Source organism: Cheilinus undulatus, linkage group 18, assembly GCF_018320785.1.
Source record: "Cheilinus undulatus linkage group 18, ASM1832078v1, whole genome shotgun sequence".
Taxonomy (NCBI): domain Eukaryota; kingdom Metazoa; phylum Chordata; class Actinopteri; order Labriformes; family Labridae; genus Cheilinus; species Cheilinus undulatus.
This window is the reverse complement of record NC_054882.1, coordinates 3,651,329-3,668,348: the sequence shown is the minus strand read 5'-3', so window position 1 is coordinate 3,668,348 and position 17,020 is coordinate 3,651,329. Positions and strand designations below refer to the sequence as shown.

Here is a 17,020-nt window from a genome sequence, read left to right as displayed (position 1 = left end):
TCCATTTCCTGGACCCATCTGTGTGGTGGCTCTTATCTACTGACCACCTTGTGAAACTCCCTTAGATTCTTGCATCTGTTTTGTCTCACATAACTGACAAGAAATTGGACTTTTTATCAATAATTCAATATTTTGAGATAGTGGATTATTTGATTTTGTGAGCTTTAAGTCATTATCATCAAACTGGCATGCACAGACTTTTTCAAGGGCAGGGGCAAAAAGAGAAAAAAGGGCACATACAGCGTGTTCTCGTCACTGAAGAGGGCACTAAGTTTGGCGTGTTTTCAAGGGCACTTTAGACATGTTTATATGTTATACAAATGGCACATTATATAGCCTTAAAACAGACTAACTAGACAGACTACTCAAGTTAGTTTGTAGTTAGGATCAGCATTCACAAGAACTGAGTAGATTCAACGTTGGACTGTGAAGAACACAGAAATAAATAAATTAATTAATTAATTAATCCCTAGGGGGTCTGGGGGTCTTCCCCCAGAACATTTTCAATTAAGTCGACACCATTTCCTGTATTCTAGTGCATTTTAACACCAGATAGTCCAAACTGGTTCTGTGAGATATAGTTCTGGCTCAATATAGATAAAAAAAAAGGCCCAACATAAAAGTCATTGTAACAGTAATGTTTCGTTGTATTTCCTAATGGTCTCCTGGAGTTAAGTGTGCTTTCTTCATCCAAGAGGGCAGTTTAGTGTGTTTTGCCAGTGAGGAGGGTACTTAAACACGCCTTTTTGCCACCCAAGTGGGCAGTTTATCATGTTTTAACCAGCCAAGGGGGCAGTTAAGTGTGTTTTGCCAGTGAGGAGGGTACTTAAACATGCCTTTTTGCCACCCAAGTGGGCAGTTTATCATGTTTTAACCAGCCAAGGGGGCAGTTAAGTGTGTTTTGCCAACCAGGAGGGCACTTTAGCGCGCATTTTGGCTCCCGAGAGGGCACTTTAGAGTGAGTTTTACCTCCCGTGAGGGCACTTTAGAGTGAGTTTTACCTCCCGTGAGGGCACTTTAGAGTGAGTTTTACCTCCCAAGAGGGCACTTTAGAGTGAGTTTTACCTCCCAAGAGGGCACTTTAGAGTGAGTTTTACCTCCCAAGAGGACACTTGAACACATGTTTTGGCTCCAAGAGGGCCCTTTAGCGCGCGTTTTTCAACAATTGGGCCACGAGGGGGCGAGCCCCCCCAACACACACACACACACACACACACACTTTGTATGAGGTGAATCTATAACATATTGAAGTTTACCTTTTTTAATCAAATAACAGCAAAAAATTAACTTTTTCATGATATTCTATTTTTTTCAGATGCACCTGTGTTGCACATTACATGCGAGTTATATTAAATCATGATCCATGCTTTTGATAATCATAAATTATATATATAGGCTATTTTTGGTGATTAAGACATATCAAGCATGAATTAACAATAACAACGGCTCTCCATGACTACCCAGAAGAGCCAAAAAGCCGATTCGTTCATGAACAGCCCATTATAAACACTCCAGGAGATGGCAGTAGTGCAACAATATGGATATCACACGGATAAACACTCACTGAAGAAGAAGAAGACACGCTGACAAATCTCAAATCAGTTGCAGACGAAGCTGCCTGCATCATCCGCTGAGTGAGCCAGGAACCGAGCAGCAGAACCGGAGAAAAGATGGCGTTCACATTCGCGGCCTTTTGTTACATGCTAGCTCTGTTGCTCACGGCGGCGCTTATCTTCTTCGCTATCTGGCATGTGAGTACACATTCAAACACCTTTGGATAACACTGTCGGTCCGTCGCTCCAACTGGGGCGGTAGAAGTGGGTGAAAGAGCGAGGCAGACTGGGCTAACGCTAGGCCAGCTTTGTAGCCACCCAGCCGGGACGTTTTCGGTGTTTTAACGTATCTTTCCGCTGATCCGGGCCGAGTCTGAAAACGGCGTTTCTAAGCTAGCTCCATAGAAACCGCCGCGCGCTCTGTGGTCAGCGTACGTAACATGGAACGTAACCGTTGTAGAATGAATGACACCCACCCAACGGTTGGCTAGGAGCTAAAGTTAGCTAGCGATTAAAACCCCAATATACACATTTCACTGTACTGATATATCATTTTACTGTATTTAGGTTTTATAGGACAAAGTCTTACCATAGTGAACATATTTAAACTTGACAGGCTTGTATCTGATTGTGACTGTTAATCTGGCTAGCCAGGTAAGTAGCAGGCGTTGCTAACTGGCATTAACGGAGCGGGGATGATGCTGTCACCAGTTCCCATGTTCTGTTATGTCACACTTCCACCCTTCCTGATGTCTTCATAATGCAATAATGGTTCTCAAAGTTCCCGCAGTTGGAATAGTAACTAAGTTGTTAATATTTGACCACTTGAGTTATGAGGCCAGATTATTGATTTTGATTTGATTCATGTGAAAAAGAAGCTATATCGAAACCTGTGACGATGCAATGGCAACAAAAGTAGAAGTCCTAGGCATCCATAATTGTGTTTTTTGTGCTTTTAATTGTAAAAATTGATGGTTAACTCCTGCATACTCCCTAAAATATAAAGATATGTTATCTACTAGGGGTGTGAATCACCAGTTTACAGTTACATCCCGATATGATACAATACGATATTTTGGACAACGATTTGATAGCCTATCTTCTGATGTCACAAAATCTGCCACTATACGATTTCAATTTGATTCGATGTGGGACCCAGGATCGAAATCAGGTGATTTTGTGCAAAAATTTCACACAGTTACAGAAAAAAAACAGTTTCTGCAATTAAATTATTGACAGGTCTCTGTATTGAATAAAAATATCTCTTCAACAAAAACAGCAAAGACCATATTACCCCTGATTACCTTTAAATTAGGAGCACAACTATGCACATTTGTGTTTAAACATATTGATTTAAAACAGCAAACATTTTCAATACCAAACATTTTATTTCCTCATATCCTCAGATCACTCTAAAGCAGTGGTTCTCAACCTTGGGGTCGGGACCCCCTTTGGGGTCACGAGACACTAAGAGGGGGTCTCCAGATTCTCTAATAAAAAAAGGAGTATTTTTAGAATTCCACTCTTGCCACTTTACACCAATTTTGTCAAATTTTAACCAGTTTTCATCATTTTCCCCACAGATTTTAACACGTTATTGCCATTTAGCACTTATTGTCGCCATTTTAAACTCTTTCCACCACTTTATTTCTGCCTGTTTTTACTGCTTCTAAACTAATTCTTGCCACATAAGCTCTATTGACCCATTATTGCCAATATTAACCAAATTTCACTACTTTTTATGCCCTATTTTTCCCATTTTAAGCACATTTCACTTCCTGATATGCCCATTTTTGCAAGTTTGACCAATTTCTGCCAATATCCACCTATTTTTTCTTTCTCGGTTAGAACTATTTTGCTAGTTTATAATGATTTTCTTCCCATTTCACCAGATTTCCACCCATTTTTGCCAATTTAAAGCCTTTTAAGCCACTTTTTAATTCCTTTTTACCAGTCTTTATGCACATTTTTGCCACTGTAACCCATTTTTTGCCTTTTTTGGTTATTTTTTGCCATTCTTATATAAGTTTTGCCACATATGACCTATTTCTGCTACTTTTAAGATCCAACCACCTTTTCCACCCTTTTATTTTATTTTTTTTACAAAATAGATTTAAGGAGGCTTTATACCACACAAATACTTTAAAAAGAGATTTGCTTCATTGATGAGTGGGTTTTTTTCATGTTAAATATAAAATAAGGATATCACAGCTTAACTTTAGAATAGACCATGATTTTGTTGATCTCCATGAGCCCCCAGTTTGACTGAGCCCCAGAAAGCTCTCCCCTTTATCCCCCTTTATGGACGGCCTTGTCTCCACATGACTGTTCTTGATTGTGCATGGCTGTGTTCAACCACCTTCAGGTACAGTGGGGGTCCCCGGTCTCTGGCACATTTATATTGGGGGTCACGGGCTGAAAAGGTTGAGAACCCCTGCTCTAAAGCACCAATATGGACTTTTTCTGCAACCCTTTATAATAATGATCAAAATGTTTGGCCTTTGTTCCCATTTTAGATTGTTTTCTTCAACTGTCCACACATGTGGACTTAAACAGATATTTCTGCTCTGTATCAGCCCTTCATACTTTACACAGGGGCCTGTTAATGTGGCAGATAGTTCATTTGTTTTTTGTTTACTCACCTTATGAGATTTAAATGAGGTAAAATATGTGGCATATGATGTTATATAATGATTCTTTTTTTTTTTTGATTTATTGCAACCCTGATTTTAATAAATGGAAAGGTTAGACCGAATATAAGAGCAAATTTTGATTATAAAGGGCGTTCCTGTGACGTGCAGCTTTATAACAAGAGCGAGGGGGTGGGGGCTATACAGAGAACAGCTGTCCTGCTTGAACCACGTTCAGTTTGGACAGCTTATATTTTCATTATACATCTAATGTGAGATGGCAATGTAAAATAAGTGTATCAAAGGAGATATGCAGCAGCTGACTTTTTCCACTCTGTGTATCTGCGGTCTGCTGCAGACAGCACTCACTTCCTCAGCCATACCGGGTGGAATGTTTTTATTCATGAACAATCTCATACAGCGGTTATATACAGATAAAAACATAGATGTAGTCGGCAAACTAAGGGGAGAGATCCATCCTGCAGTAGTGGCTGTCTGAAATGTACCCACACAGCAGAGAGAGGAGAGGATATCCTCTTTCCCTCAGCCGTGAAAACTTTAAGCCACGGCTGCTACTTAGTTAGCTTGCAGCTAGCTTTTTGAGGACGCTGGGGGACTTTCAAAATAAAAGCGTTGCTTGAAGCATCCATTTAGATCAGTGTTTTGACTTTCCATCGATTTGATTGGATCATCAGTCAACCAATCGATATATTGATATACATCAGTGAATCATTACACCCCTATTATCTACCTAATGTGTACGACTTTGCCAGCAACTTTTAATGGATTCATTCCTCTCCGACCCACCTGTCTGAAACATATTCAAAGCTAAGTAGGTTAAACCATGATTCACAGGTAGAATTACACAGTATTAACGTCAAAATTTATCAAATGAGTATTGAACATTCTGTCAGTTTTAAAAACCTCAGGTGTCTTTTTGTCTTTTCTACATCAGTGGGTCCCAGCCTTTTCTTGGAACATCCTCTACTTGCATTGTAAAAAATAGTGACAACCCCCCAGGACCAAAACAGGAAAAATAATGCATTGCTGTTAAAGATTAGCATCAATTTGAATTTTTTTAGTGATAAAATCCCAATAAACAGACCTATACTCACTTGTCACACCAAATAGACTTCTTTTTCATGAACTGTCCACTGTGTTACATTGATTTTAGTTTATATATGAAAACCTAATTTTCATAACATAATGCATAACATCTCTGCTGCCAAAAAAAAATTAAGAAGACTATTTTGACACAAATTTAAGGTCAAAGAAATATTGTACCTTTTGCAATTTGAAAATTATAGCAGGTCACATTGCAATTTAATGTAGCTTGCAATCAAGTGCCCAGTCCTAATAGGCGCATGAAATTATCAAATCAGTTGTGGGTTTAAAACTGACGTGTGATGTTAGAAGATCATGGTTAATATAGAAGTTGTATAGGTTAGTTGTGTAGAAGATAAAGTTGTGATTTATAGTACACTGTTATAGAGTTGTACATGTAAGGTTACAGCTCTTAACTAAAGATTTGGTTTGAAAATAGACTCATAAGTGTGTAAAATGTCTTTGTTCTTCTGCTGCTGCTCTGTCCAGTAACATTGTGATGGTCTTGTTCCCTCAGATAATAGCATTTGATGAGCTGAAGACTGATTACAAGAATCCTATAGATCAGTGTAACACTTTAAATCCGGTAAGTGAGCCTACACTTCCCAGTGCTTCTTCCTTGCCTCTTTGACTGCATGCTGATGAGCTCTGTCTAAAGGTTTTTTTCATTTATTTTAGGATAACTTTATCCGCCTATCTGTCTTTTTTCAATCATTTCTCTGCACTGTTATGCTAAATAACCTGCCTGTTTTAAATTCAGTGATCTTGTCAGCTGTCCAACTCTAATGCCTTTTGTTGTTTTTGTTTTTTCTAATCTGCTTTTTTTTTTTTTTATTACACTTTTTTTAACGGCAAAAAGACAGTTGAAAAGGTCAAAAAGATAAAAAGAGTCAAAATTGCATTGAAGGTTTGTACCAATCTTTAAAATGCCCGCTCAGTTCAATTCAAGTCTGCAGTCTTGTCATTTTGCACGGAGAAGTGTTTGCAAACGTCTTTTCAGTTAACTAATCTCAGACTTAAGGCAAGAGCTCAGCCTGGGATTAGACAATATGCCACCTGTGCCCAAGCTCTTTACTGACATGTAGACAATTTCTGTAATTTTTGGGAGCATTTTTGACTGCTGTGGATGTTTTCAAACACCTATTTGTTCTACGCTTCAAAAGAATTTCAAGTGCAGCTTTGAGGGGATGAGCATTCAGTGAATTTATGGGTTGTGCTTTCTATTTTTGTTTTTATGTCTCATCAAACAAATGAAATAGACTGCATGTTAAGCTTCTTATCTTAGGGAGGAAATCTCTGTGTATGAGCCTTATTTCTGTGCCATGAAATACCCTGTAGTAAAAGTGTAGGTGTTAACTGAAAAGACTTGCAAATGCTTAAAACATGCATGATCTTTATTACAACCTACCCCTTGTATGCAAATAGTTTTATAGCTGTTGATACACGAAATTCCCAGGAAACTTAGACAGTCAGGAAACATGTTGAGTTAAGAATTGTAAGGCCTGATTTATACTTCTGCTTGAATCTGCGCTGTGGCGTACACCAGTGTAGCCTGATGTGCATCTCCTTTAAAGACGTAACTGCAAGTCAAAACATGGACGCACAGCCCTGTGATTAGTCCGGTAGGTAGCATCAGGTGAACAAATTTCCTTTCCAAAATATCCGAAAGTCCATCTCCTCTGACAGCTCCTCTCTTTTCTCCAGTGCAATGACTGCAGCATAATCAAATGCTACTACAATCCAACATTATATGCCCGGTTTCAGTGGTGATAGATTCCTCTACACAAACATGCAGAAAATGTTGAGGCTGGACAGGAATGTGGCTCTATAACTAGCACAGAAACTGCACTTCAGGCGTGGATATTGCAGAGCCACACGGACACTTCCACTCAAACTTATGGAGTGCTCGCAACGTAGGACGCTGCAGCGTAGCTACAGCTAAGATTCGAAGCAGAAGTATATACATGGCTAGACACAACACCAGGCTATACACGGTCCTGACAACGCTTTAGAATTTAAGTTCTCAGAATAAACATTTAAAAGGGAAATTATGGGAATTTTCAATTTATTTATTCACTTTTAAAATATTTTGAGGTGTAAATGACTTTGAGGTACAAAAAGTTTTGGAATTGCATCAGCAGGTTGTTTCAGTTGAAACAGACGGCAATGGCTCGAACATGATCTCCTCCAGAAAATCCGCCCAAAGTGGTCAAAAATGGGTCTGCTTTTACATAATAAGTTTATAAATGTATTTAATAAGTATAAGCTGTATGATGCTATGACAAGTTTGCCTTTTTATCAATGCTTGTTGTAGTTCAGTGCATTCCCAATATGGATAAAATAGTGGAGAAGAACATAATAAAGCCATTTTAAGAACATGTATACATGCACCAGTCATTGGATATAAACGTCACTACCCCCTCCTGCTCTCTTGAGGTGAATCTTCTTGGATATTTCCCGCTGCATTCTTGCATCAGCTCTCTTTATATCATGCACATAATTTAGAAGTGAAGTCAGAATGGAGTATTTAGCAGCTTGCATTCACAAATGCAGCTCCCGTTAAGTATTCATTACGTTTTTGCATTTTTTGCAAGGGGAAAATCAGTGGAGTTTGGTGGCTGAAAAAGAGCAATGCAGCCAATGTTTATGTCTAAAAAAGTATCTGTCAAAAGAAACTTCACATAACAATCTAGCTTTGCAGAGGTAAAAAAAAGGAAAAAAGTCTGCTTACTTTGATTGTGTGTTGCCTTGGGGATCAGCCTGCAGCCATTACAGCCTGTTTTGCAACAACTAACTGGAATAATCTGTTGGAGCAATTTAAAAACTTTTTGTACCATTAGTACTTCAAACTTGAGTTCTAGTTTTCCTCACAAAAATGTTGAAATTCCACTTCAAACCAGGTCAGGTATTTAGCATTTTAATAAGGAAACTTTGAGCGGTGGATTATGGTATAAAGTTATACTTGATTGGTGTTGGAGAAAATTGAGTAAAAGTTTCAAGCTGTGTCCAAAATCACGCCCTACTCATTGAATAGTGAATGGAACTTTTTGTAGTGCTGTCTACAGTCTGATTTAGCAGTGCTGTACCTTGCACTCAATGTGCATGCATTGTGAAAGGTAATAATCAACTGATGGTCCCAGTAATATTAACTACCATGCATTGTAGTTTAAAGGCATTTATAAAACAAGGGCAACATAAAAAATGAAACTGCTCATAATCAGAGGTGAATTTAAGTGTGCCTGTCTTATTACATTAGGAGTTGACATGGACAGATATTTACAGCATATATACAACATATTCAGTGCCACTATCAACGGATATTTTCAGCCAATATACACATATATTTACAGCTGATGAAGACAAATATTTTCACCTGATATTGACAGATATTAAGAGGCCATATAGATGGATATTTACAGCCCATTTAGACAGATATTTACAGCATATATACAACATATTTAGAGCCACTATAGATGGATATTTACAGATTATATAGACGGATATTTACAGCTGATATAGACAAATATTTTCACCTGATATTGATGGATATTGAGGGGCCATATAGACGGATATTTACAGCCCATATAGACTGATATTTACAGCCCATATAGATGGATATTTACAGATTATATAGATGGATATTTACAGCCCATATAGACAGATATTTACAGCCCATATAGACAGATATTTACAGCCCATATAGACAGATATTTACAGCCCATATAGACGGATATTTACAGCCCATATAGACAGATATTTACAGCCAATATACACAGATATTTACAGCCCATATCCAAAGATATCTACAGCCATATAGATGGATAGTTACAGCCCATATAGACGGATATTTACAGCCTATATAGACCGATATTTACGTCTGATAAAGACAGTTATTTTCACCTGATATTGATAGATATTTACAACCAATATACACAGATATTTACAGCCAATATACACAGATATTTACAGCCAATATACACAGATATTTACAGCCCATATCCACAGATATCTACAGCCCATATCCACAGATATCTACAGCCCATATCCACAGATATTTACAGCCATATAGACGGATATTTACGTCTGATAAAGACAGTTATTTTCACCTGATATTGATAGATATTTACAACCAATATACACAGATATTTACAGCCAATATACACAGATATTTACAGCCAATATACACAGATATTTACAGCCCATATCCACAGATATCTACAGCCCATATCCACAGATATCTACAGCCCATATCCACAGATATTTACAGCCATATAGACGGATATTTACAGCCCATTATGACAGATTTTTATAGCCCTTATAGACCGATATTTACATCTGATAAAGACAGTTATTTTCACCTGTCACCACCTATTGATTGTAAATGTCAGCAGAAACTTTCATATCTGTCGATACAATGAACAGCATTTTTCAGCTCATTTAAGTATGCCTGCCTTGATTAGTTGCCTATCCTTGGCTGTCGTTGCTGTGTTTTAGATGTGTGACAGTTATGACGGCATTGTAGACAGTCTGTTATTGTTAATTTATTGGGCTGATATCAGTGCGCTATATAGTCTATCACAGGCTGCTCACTATGAAGGGAATATAGAATGTAAAACTAGAGTTTGATTTTGGACACAGCCATAAAGTCACTTCTCTCTGACATTAAAGCTGCATTTTAATCCAGCACCTAGCAGAAGTAAGCTCCTGCATATACATGAGCTCAGAGTTGGCTCTAACCTTCGTCACCTGTGGTTCAGAGCAGATGGCTCCTGAATCCTGACATGATCCAGCTCAGCAATATTTGTGACATCTGATTGGTTGGTGATTTCAGAAGTAGGAGGAGTTATCTGAGTAAAACGCACAGCTTCTTCTGACTTTAACCACTCCTGAGTACTCTCTGCAGTTTTGACCGTGTCCAGTCTTTTTGCGTTGGATCGTCAGCTCAGTGATCTGGCACACGTTTTGTGCTGTTATCAGTTATTTTGTATTTGGCAGCACAGTGCAGGTTTCCACACATTACAGCCCCCCTGTCCCCCTCCCGTTCTGCACCTTCCCCCTCCCTACACGCCCCTCACCTTTCCATCCGTGGGCTGTCAGTTGCCCCCGCCCTGTCCGCCCTCTGCTCCTCTTTGAATGCATGGCTTCCATGTGGTGCCTCCATCTGCCCCGTGAACCCCCGCACCAGCTCGAACTCTGTCGACCCGAGGCAGGCTGCTGCATCACAACACTGCTAGTGCTCACAGCATGGTCCTTCTCTGGGACGTAGGATGGTCTGTAGGCTCGCCCTCGCTGCAGATCATGTTGAGATGAGCAAATATTCTGCAGAGCAACTTGTCCATGGGGCTTCCCTTTTATTTTTTGTACCTGCCAGATTTTATTGTGCATGACGTCAAAGCAGGGTGGGAAATAAACGTTTTACGTCCACTTGCAACACAGCAGAATTTTGTCTTAAAATCATGAAAGTGTTGGGAATCTGACATATCATTATCATTAAACCACTTGATTTATAAATGGCCAAATTATAGGGAAACTTTGACATCTCCTCAGTTAACATCGAACAGAAGCATTTGACCACTCATCTATCTATCATTCCTAGTGTATGACTCTATAAAACTATAATGTTGGCATTTTGGAATTTAATTGCTAATAAATACCAGTTAGGATGTGGTTAAAATCTAATAATATTTCAGCTAGCAAACATTTAAAGTAAGAAGAACATTAGTTTCATTAGCTCCTGTTAGAGAACAGTTAACATAAGGATTAATGGCTTCTTTATTAACATTATCAGAGTCTTTCAAATCCAAAAGTTTGTGAAAACAGTTTATCTGCCTCCATTTTCAAAGCAGACTTTTAAGTGATTATCGAAATTTGACGTCTGTTTTCACCAACTATTAAACTCATTAACTAGTATTTTATTTTAACAATATTCCCTCATAGAAGATGAACTTATTTTGCCGTAAAAGGATTTTCTCAAACTACTCCCTCGTCACTCCCGCTCCTCCTGAACTCTGTATAGATGAAGCCTCTGACTTTTGGACTAGCCCCTAACAAACATGGTAAATGTAACTTTATATGGCATGGTTTTACACCACTAAAATGATCATTTGTCCACATAAACATTAGGGAGAGGGATTAAAACTACTCCATGATATGAGAGAAAACCTACATATTTGGGGGCATTATTTTGATTTCATATTTTTAGTCTGTTTATATATTACAAGTTTCTTCAGCCTTTTCCAAGATTTGAAGGTCAGATCATGATAGTAATGTTAACTTTTTTATATTTTAAATCTTTATCATACTGCTATTTAGTTGTTTCCGTATCAAGAGTAAAACAATACCACTTTTACACATTATTTATTCATTTTAATTATTATTAATTTTTTTATTATTTATTACTATCATTATTATGGTCATTATTATATTAATTCAACTTGTTAGCTAACTAGCAGGTGCTAATGTTGGCTAGCATGTAGGGATGTTCCAATACAATTTTTTCTTTCCCGATACGATTCCGATACCCAGGCGTTTGGTATCGGCCATTACCGAGTACTGATCCGATACCTCTACTTTTGATGACTTTTGGTAAACTGTGTCACTTCTTGTCGTGTATGACAGCGCTGGTATGGAAGGCGCTTTAACGATCACATTCAGAGAAAAACTGTCACACAGCCGCCATTCTTTGCTGCTGCAGTGGCTCCTTTGGTTCTTCTCTGCTCTAAAATGGTAGCCCGTGCTTGGTGTGCTTTCCAGCAGCGAAGAATTGATTTCCGCTTTATAGTGCTAACAGTTAGCATGGCTAAATGAAGCAAAATATAAAGCTAAACCAGTGTTAATTTTGTCAACTAAAACTATGACTAAAAATGTTTGTAGACGGCCTTTTTTTCCATGACAAAACTAGACTAAGACTAACAAAAACATATCTTTGATGACTAAAACTAAGTTTGGTTTTCGTCAAGATGGCTAAAACTAGACTAAAATGTATTGTAATTTTTGTCTGACATTCAAAATCTGTGATATTTCTCCACTGTGGGTAAATCTGTCAAAAAACAAATCATCTGTATCTGTTCTGCCTCTCAGCTGTAGAAAGCAGGGGCCCCAGGTTGGACAGAGTGCAGAGAACACACTTCCATGATTTGGTGTCAAATTTAGGCAGGAAAATAAATGCTTGGACTAAAAGTAAAGACTAAAATGTGAGGACTTTTTATGGACTAAATCTCGACTAAAACTAAAAAGGATAGAAATGACTAAAATGTGACTAAAACTAAAGTGCATTTAATTTAAAGACTAAAACTAAGACCAAAATTAAAAATAGCTGCCAAAATTAGCACTGAGCTAAACCAAACGGTATCTGATCAGTGCATGAACACATTTACTCGCTGATACCAATACCTGCATTTGAAGCAGTATCAGATGTATTTTCAATACTGGTATCAGAATCGGAACAACCCTACAAGCATGCTGGCATGCCAACAATACAATACAATACAATACAATACAAGAACAGTACCAAATCAACGATGAACCTTGAGTTATCAAACATTTACCTTCTTACCGGCCCCTTATTTCCTGTAAGATCCCAACAAGTCACTTTTCTGTGGTCAAGTTAAGCAGGTCTGTATCCAAACAGGAAGTCAAATGCCTTTACTTTAAGACAGTAGAAGAATCAAAAACAACACAAAAACAATTCTGAATGCAAAATAGTGGCATTTTAAAATGCAATAAAAAGGCTGTGATTAATCATAATTAACCACAGAAATTCTGAGATTAATTGCGATGCAACAAAAACAACTAGTAGTTGACTAGCCGCAGGCTATTAAAGATTTTTGAGCAACTACTTAATGGCTATTATTGGAGAAATGTGTCACTGAAAATCTTAATTCAAGCAATATCTTTGCTGTAGCTTTACACAGTTAAATAGTTTGGATGATTTTGTACAGGAAACATTTCCTTCTTAATCTGACGTAGTCCAGTAACGATAGAGAGGGGGCTCTCTGATTGGTGGGTCAGAAAACTAGACACAGAGCCAGAAAGTAGACCAATGTTGTTTCTCCTTGAAGGTTGATTTTCTGTTTGACGTTTCAGTAGCTAAAAGACATTAAAATGATAATGGTTTGTCAGATCCCCTTAATTTTATTACTTCCAAACCACCAGGCATTCCAGCTAACCACACAGGAGGCTGAACGTAGCTAAACAGCTCTCCTTTGTTCCTCATTAGTTAGAATATAACTTTGACATCCATTAGCCTCACTTTGGGTGTTTTGTTGCCTGAGTGGGTTTTTCTTTGTGTTTCGGCGTACTTTATTTTTCAAAGTCATCCGTTTTTGCAGGTGTTTGGCCTTATTTCTCACCCTGCTTCAGAAATTTCACACTGTCTCAGATGAGGACATGATAAACACCTTTTATGTGTTTTAACCACAGTTTGAGCTTTTAGCTTATGTTTGTTTCAGTTTATCTGTGTAAAAATAAGCACCTCGCTGCAGCTGCTTTGAATCTTAGTCTTGTCTCTATCTTTCTGTTGAGCTGACTGCAGTTTTTAGACGTCTGTTTCTTTAAATAGCTCAGCGCCCTCTTTGTCAAAAAGAGCTCACTCCTTTTTAAGGTTCTGTTTACATGAATTATTTTCTGAACATTTTTCGCCTGGCTTCATTTATTCAATGTCTCCATACTTGTTTTTTTTTTTACTGTGTGAGTAGTTAGAGAATTTATCTGTTCATGAATGTCAGTGAAACAGAAAACAGGCTTATTGGAACAAAGTGTTCCGACTGCTGATTGTCTGGAGATTTTTACCTTTTTTTTGTAATCGTTATTTTCCAGCTGGTTCTCCCAGAGTATCTCATCCACTTCTTCTTCTGCGTGATGTTCTTCTGTGCGGCCGAGTGGCTCACCCTCTGTCTCAACCTGCCACTGCTGGCCTATCATGTCTGGAGGTCAGTATATTCAACATTTGCACATTTAATGTGAAGTTGACTCAGCCTTGGTGTCTGAAACATGAAGCTAATTTAACCTGCATTATTTCTAATGGTTAATGGGTGGGGACTCCAGTGGTTTTTAAAAGAAGAGATGAAAATGGTCCTGCGTTCAGGTTTCAGGTTGAGATTATGGGCTGAGTATCTTGTTTCAGGTCTATAAATGCAGCATGATGTTCATTTGGTTGATTAAAGTCCCTTTTAAAGTGCTTTAGCACAGTGGTTCTCAACCTTTTCAGCCCGCGACTCCCAAACTAAGAGTCCCAGAGGCCAGGGTCCCCCGCTGTACCTGAAGGTGGTTGAACACAGCCATGCACAATCAAGAATAGTCATGTGCAGACAAGGCTGTCCATAAGGAGGGATAAAGGGAGGTTTCTGGGACCCAGCCAAACTTGGGGCCCATGGAGGTCAGCAAAACCATGGTCCATTGTGAAGTTAAGCTGTGAAAACCATATTTTTTATTTGACTTGAAAATAACCACTCTTATCAAATAAACAAATATCTTTATTTGTTCATTTGTATAGTAAATGTTAAAAACCTAATTGAAATGGGTTAAGAATTGCTAAAATTGGTTGATAATGGCAAAAAATGGTGGAAAATGTGATGAAATTGGATTTTTAATGAGCCTGAATATGTTAAAAGTGGAAAAAATTGGATAAAAATGGCAAAATGGGCACAAAAAGTGGTAAAAGGGATTATAAGGTGGCTGAAATGGCTTTTAAGTGTAAAAAATTGGTGTAAATTAGGTGTACTGGGATGAAAAATTGATATAAACTGGCAAAAATGGATTAACTGTGGTTAAAATTGGCAAAAAGAAGTGTAAAAAGTGGTTGATAGAGGCAACAATAGGCAGAAAGTGGCAAGAATTGGTGGCAAAAACAGGCAGAGAAAAAGTGATTGAAAGGGTTTGGAATGGACAAAAATGGGTTTTAAGTGGCAAAAATGTGCTAAAATTGGCTTAATGGGTCACATTTGGTCAAATTGGTGTAAAGTGGCAACAGTGTAATTTCAAAAATATTCTTTTTTTTTTTTTTAAGGCATCTGGTGACCCCCTCTCAGTGTCCCGACCCCAAGGTTAAGAACCACTGCTTTAGGCAATAAAACTGTACTCTCAAGGGTGTGCCTACCACAAAAACCTGAAAAATGACTTCTTCAACATTAAGTTGTACTAAAAAACTGGGATAGGAAGCTTATTGCCTATGCACCCAGTCTGCTTTAACACCAAACCTGTCTTACCTGTGCTGTAGGTATATGAGCAGACCTGTGATGAGCTGTCCAGGACTCTACGACCCGACAACCATCATGAACGCCGACATCCTGGCGTTCTGTCAAAAAGAGGGCTGGTGCAAACTGGCTTTCTACCTCCTCTCATTCTTCTACTACCTTTACGGGTAAGACAGTTCACTCTGAGGCGTCTTTCAGGATTTATTTTGACCTTCAATGAGAAGTGCTTGAATTTTCTTGGCTTTGGCTTTAGCCAGGCTAGCAGTTTTTCACTGTTTACAGCCTCTGAATGAAATGAAGCTGAGCTAATCGGTGGCTGATTCCATCTTAATTCTTATCCTACAAATATTAGTTGTCTCATCTTACTTACTACTCTTGTGTTTAGCCAGATTCTACTGATCTACATCTGAACCTTTCTGTCGTTTCTCCTCTACAGGATGATTTACGTTCTGGTGAGCTCCTAAATGACGGCCATGGCGGAGGAGGACCTGCATGTACAGTAGACGACCAGACACTATGATCTTAGTGCTGGAACACTGGACCTGCTGGAGAAGACCACCGTTCAGCAACACTAGATGCCATCTCTAGCGGACGAACTCTCGACTCCCCTCAAACACAGCGCAGCAGAGTGTCATTTCGGAAACATTTAGCCCGTTTAAAGACGATATCTTGGTCTCAGCGTTCCTCTCATAGCACTATAGAAACAAAATTTTGGAAAATGAGGACAAACCAGAATGGACATGTTATTTTTTCCTGTTTTTATTTTAAAATTTGTGGTGATTTTTTTTTTTTTTTGATGCTTTGGGATTTAATTCAGTTTTTTTCCATTTTGATTCCCAGCTTTTGAGTGTTTACAAGTTAGGACTTTTTCAGGTGCGCATTATCGGTGTGAATCTGAGCTGCATTAGAGTTTTTCTGCATTTTCTGCATAGAATTCTGGGCTTTAAAGCTAGTTTATACTCTCCATATGATTCGTTATCATCAGTTCAACTAAAGAAAAATGCAACTAGGACTCTGCTAAATCCTGCAGAGACTAAACAAGACTCAGTCCCATTTCTTTTACCCCTACCCCTTGATTCTGAGTGCCCCTTTATCTCCTTTGACGTGGGACAGCCTGTTAAAGCATCATAATCAGTCGTTAAACATGAACGTAAATGTGATGAATCTGTTCATTTCTTGTGTGAGCGTCTTTTTTTAAATGCTTGTTCTGGATTAAAGGACCATGACGCATTGACACAACATTAACTGACATTTGTGCACTTCTTTTGATGCTTAAGCGGCCATCCTGTGGATGATTTTCAAGGCAATCTGTGAGGTCTTCCATAACACTTGGTTTGATAGTGCTGCCCTTCCATTCCTAGAAAAGTCGGGACACACTACCCCTGCATTGAACTGGGGCAAGGCTAAGTGGTAGGGGTAAGGGATGGGACTGAACCGTCAAGGTCTTAACATTTATTTTGGATTTTAAGGTACATTTGTGTACAGTGAGGGCTGAACTGCATGGGTTATTATCACTTAGTGAAACGTTGCACAGGGACAA

The 17,020-nt window shown here is 38.5% G+C and overlaps 1 protein-coding gene across 1 annotated transcript; it reads left to right on the top strand.

Moving 5' to 3' along the window:
* The first annotated feature begins 1,579 nt into the window (after positions 1-1,579).
* Positions 1,580-16,721, top strand: cnih1 (cornichon family AMPA receptor auxiliary protein 1). The gene is made up of 5 exons (XM_041813008.1): positions 1,580-1,751; positions 5,805-5,873; positions 14,105-14,217; positions 15,504-15,647; positions 15,917-16,721. The coding sequence occupies exons 1-5, from the start codon at positions 1,671-1,673 to the stop codon at positions 15,942-15,944; spliced, it is 435 nt and encodes a 144-aa protein (XP_041668942.1). The 5' UTR covers positions 1,580-1,670; the 3' UTR covers positions 15,945-16,721.
* Positions 16,722-17,020: the final 299 nt, after the last annotated feature.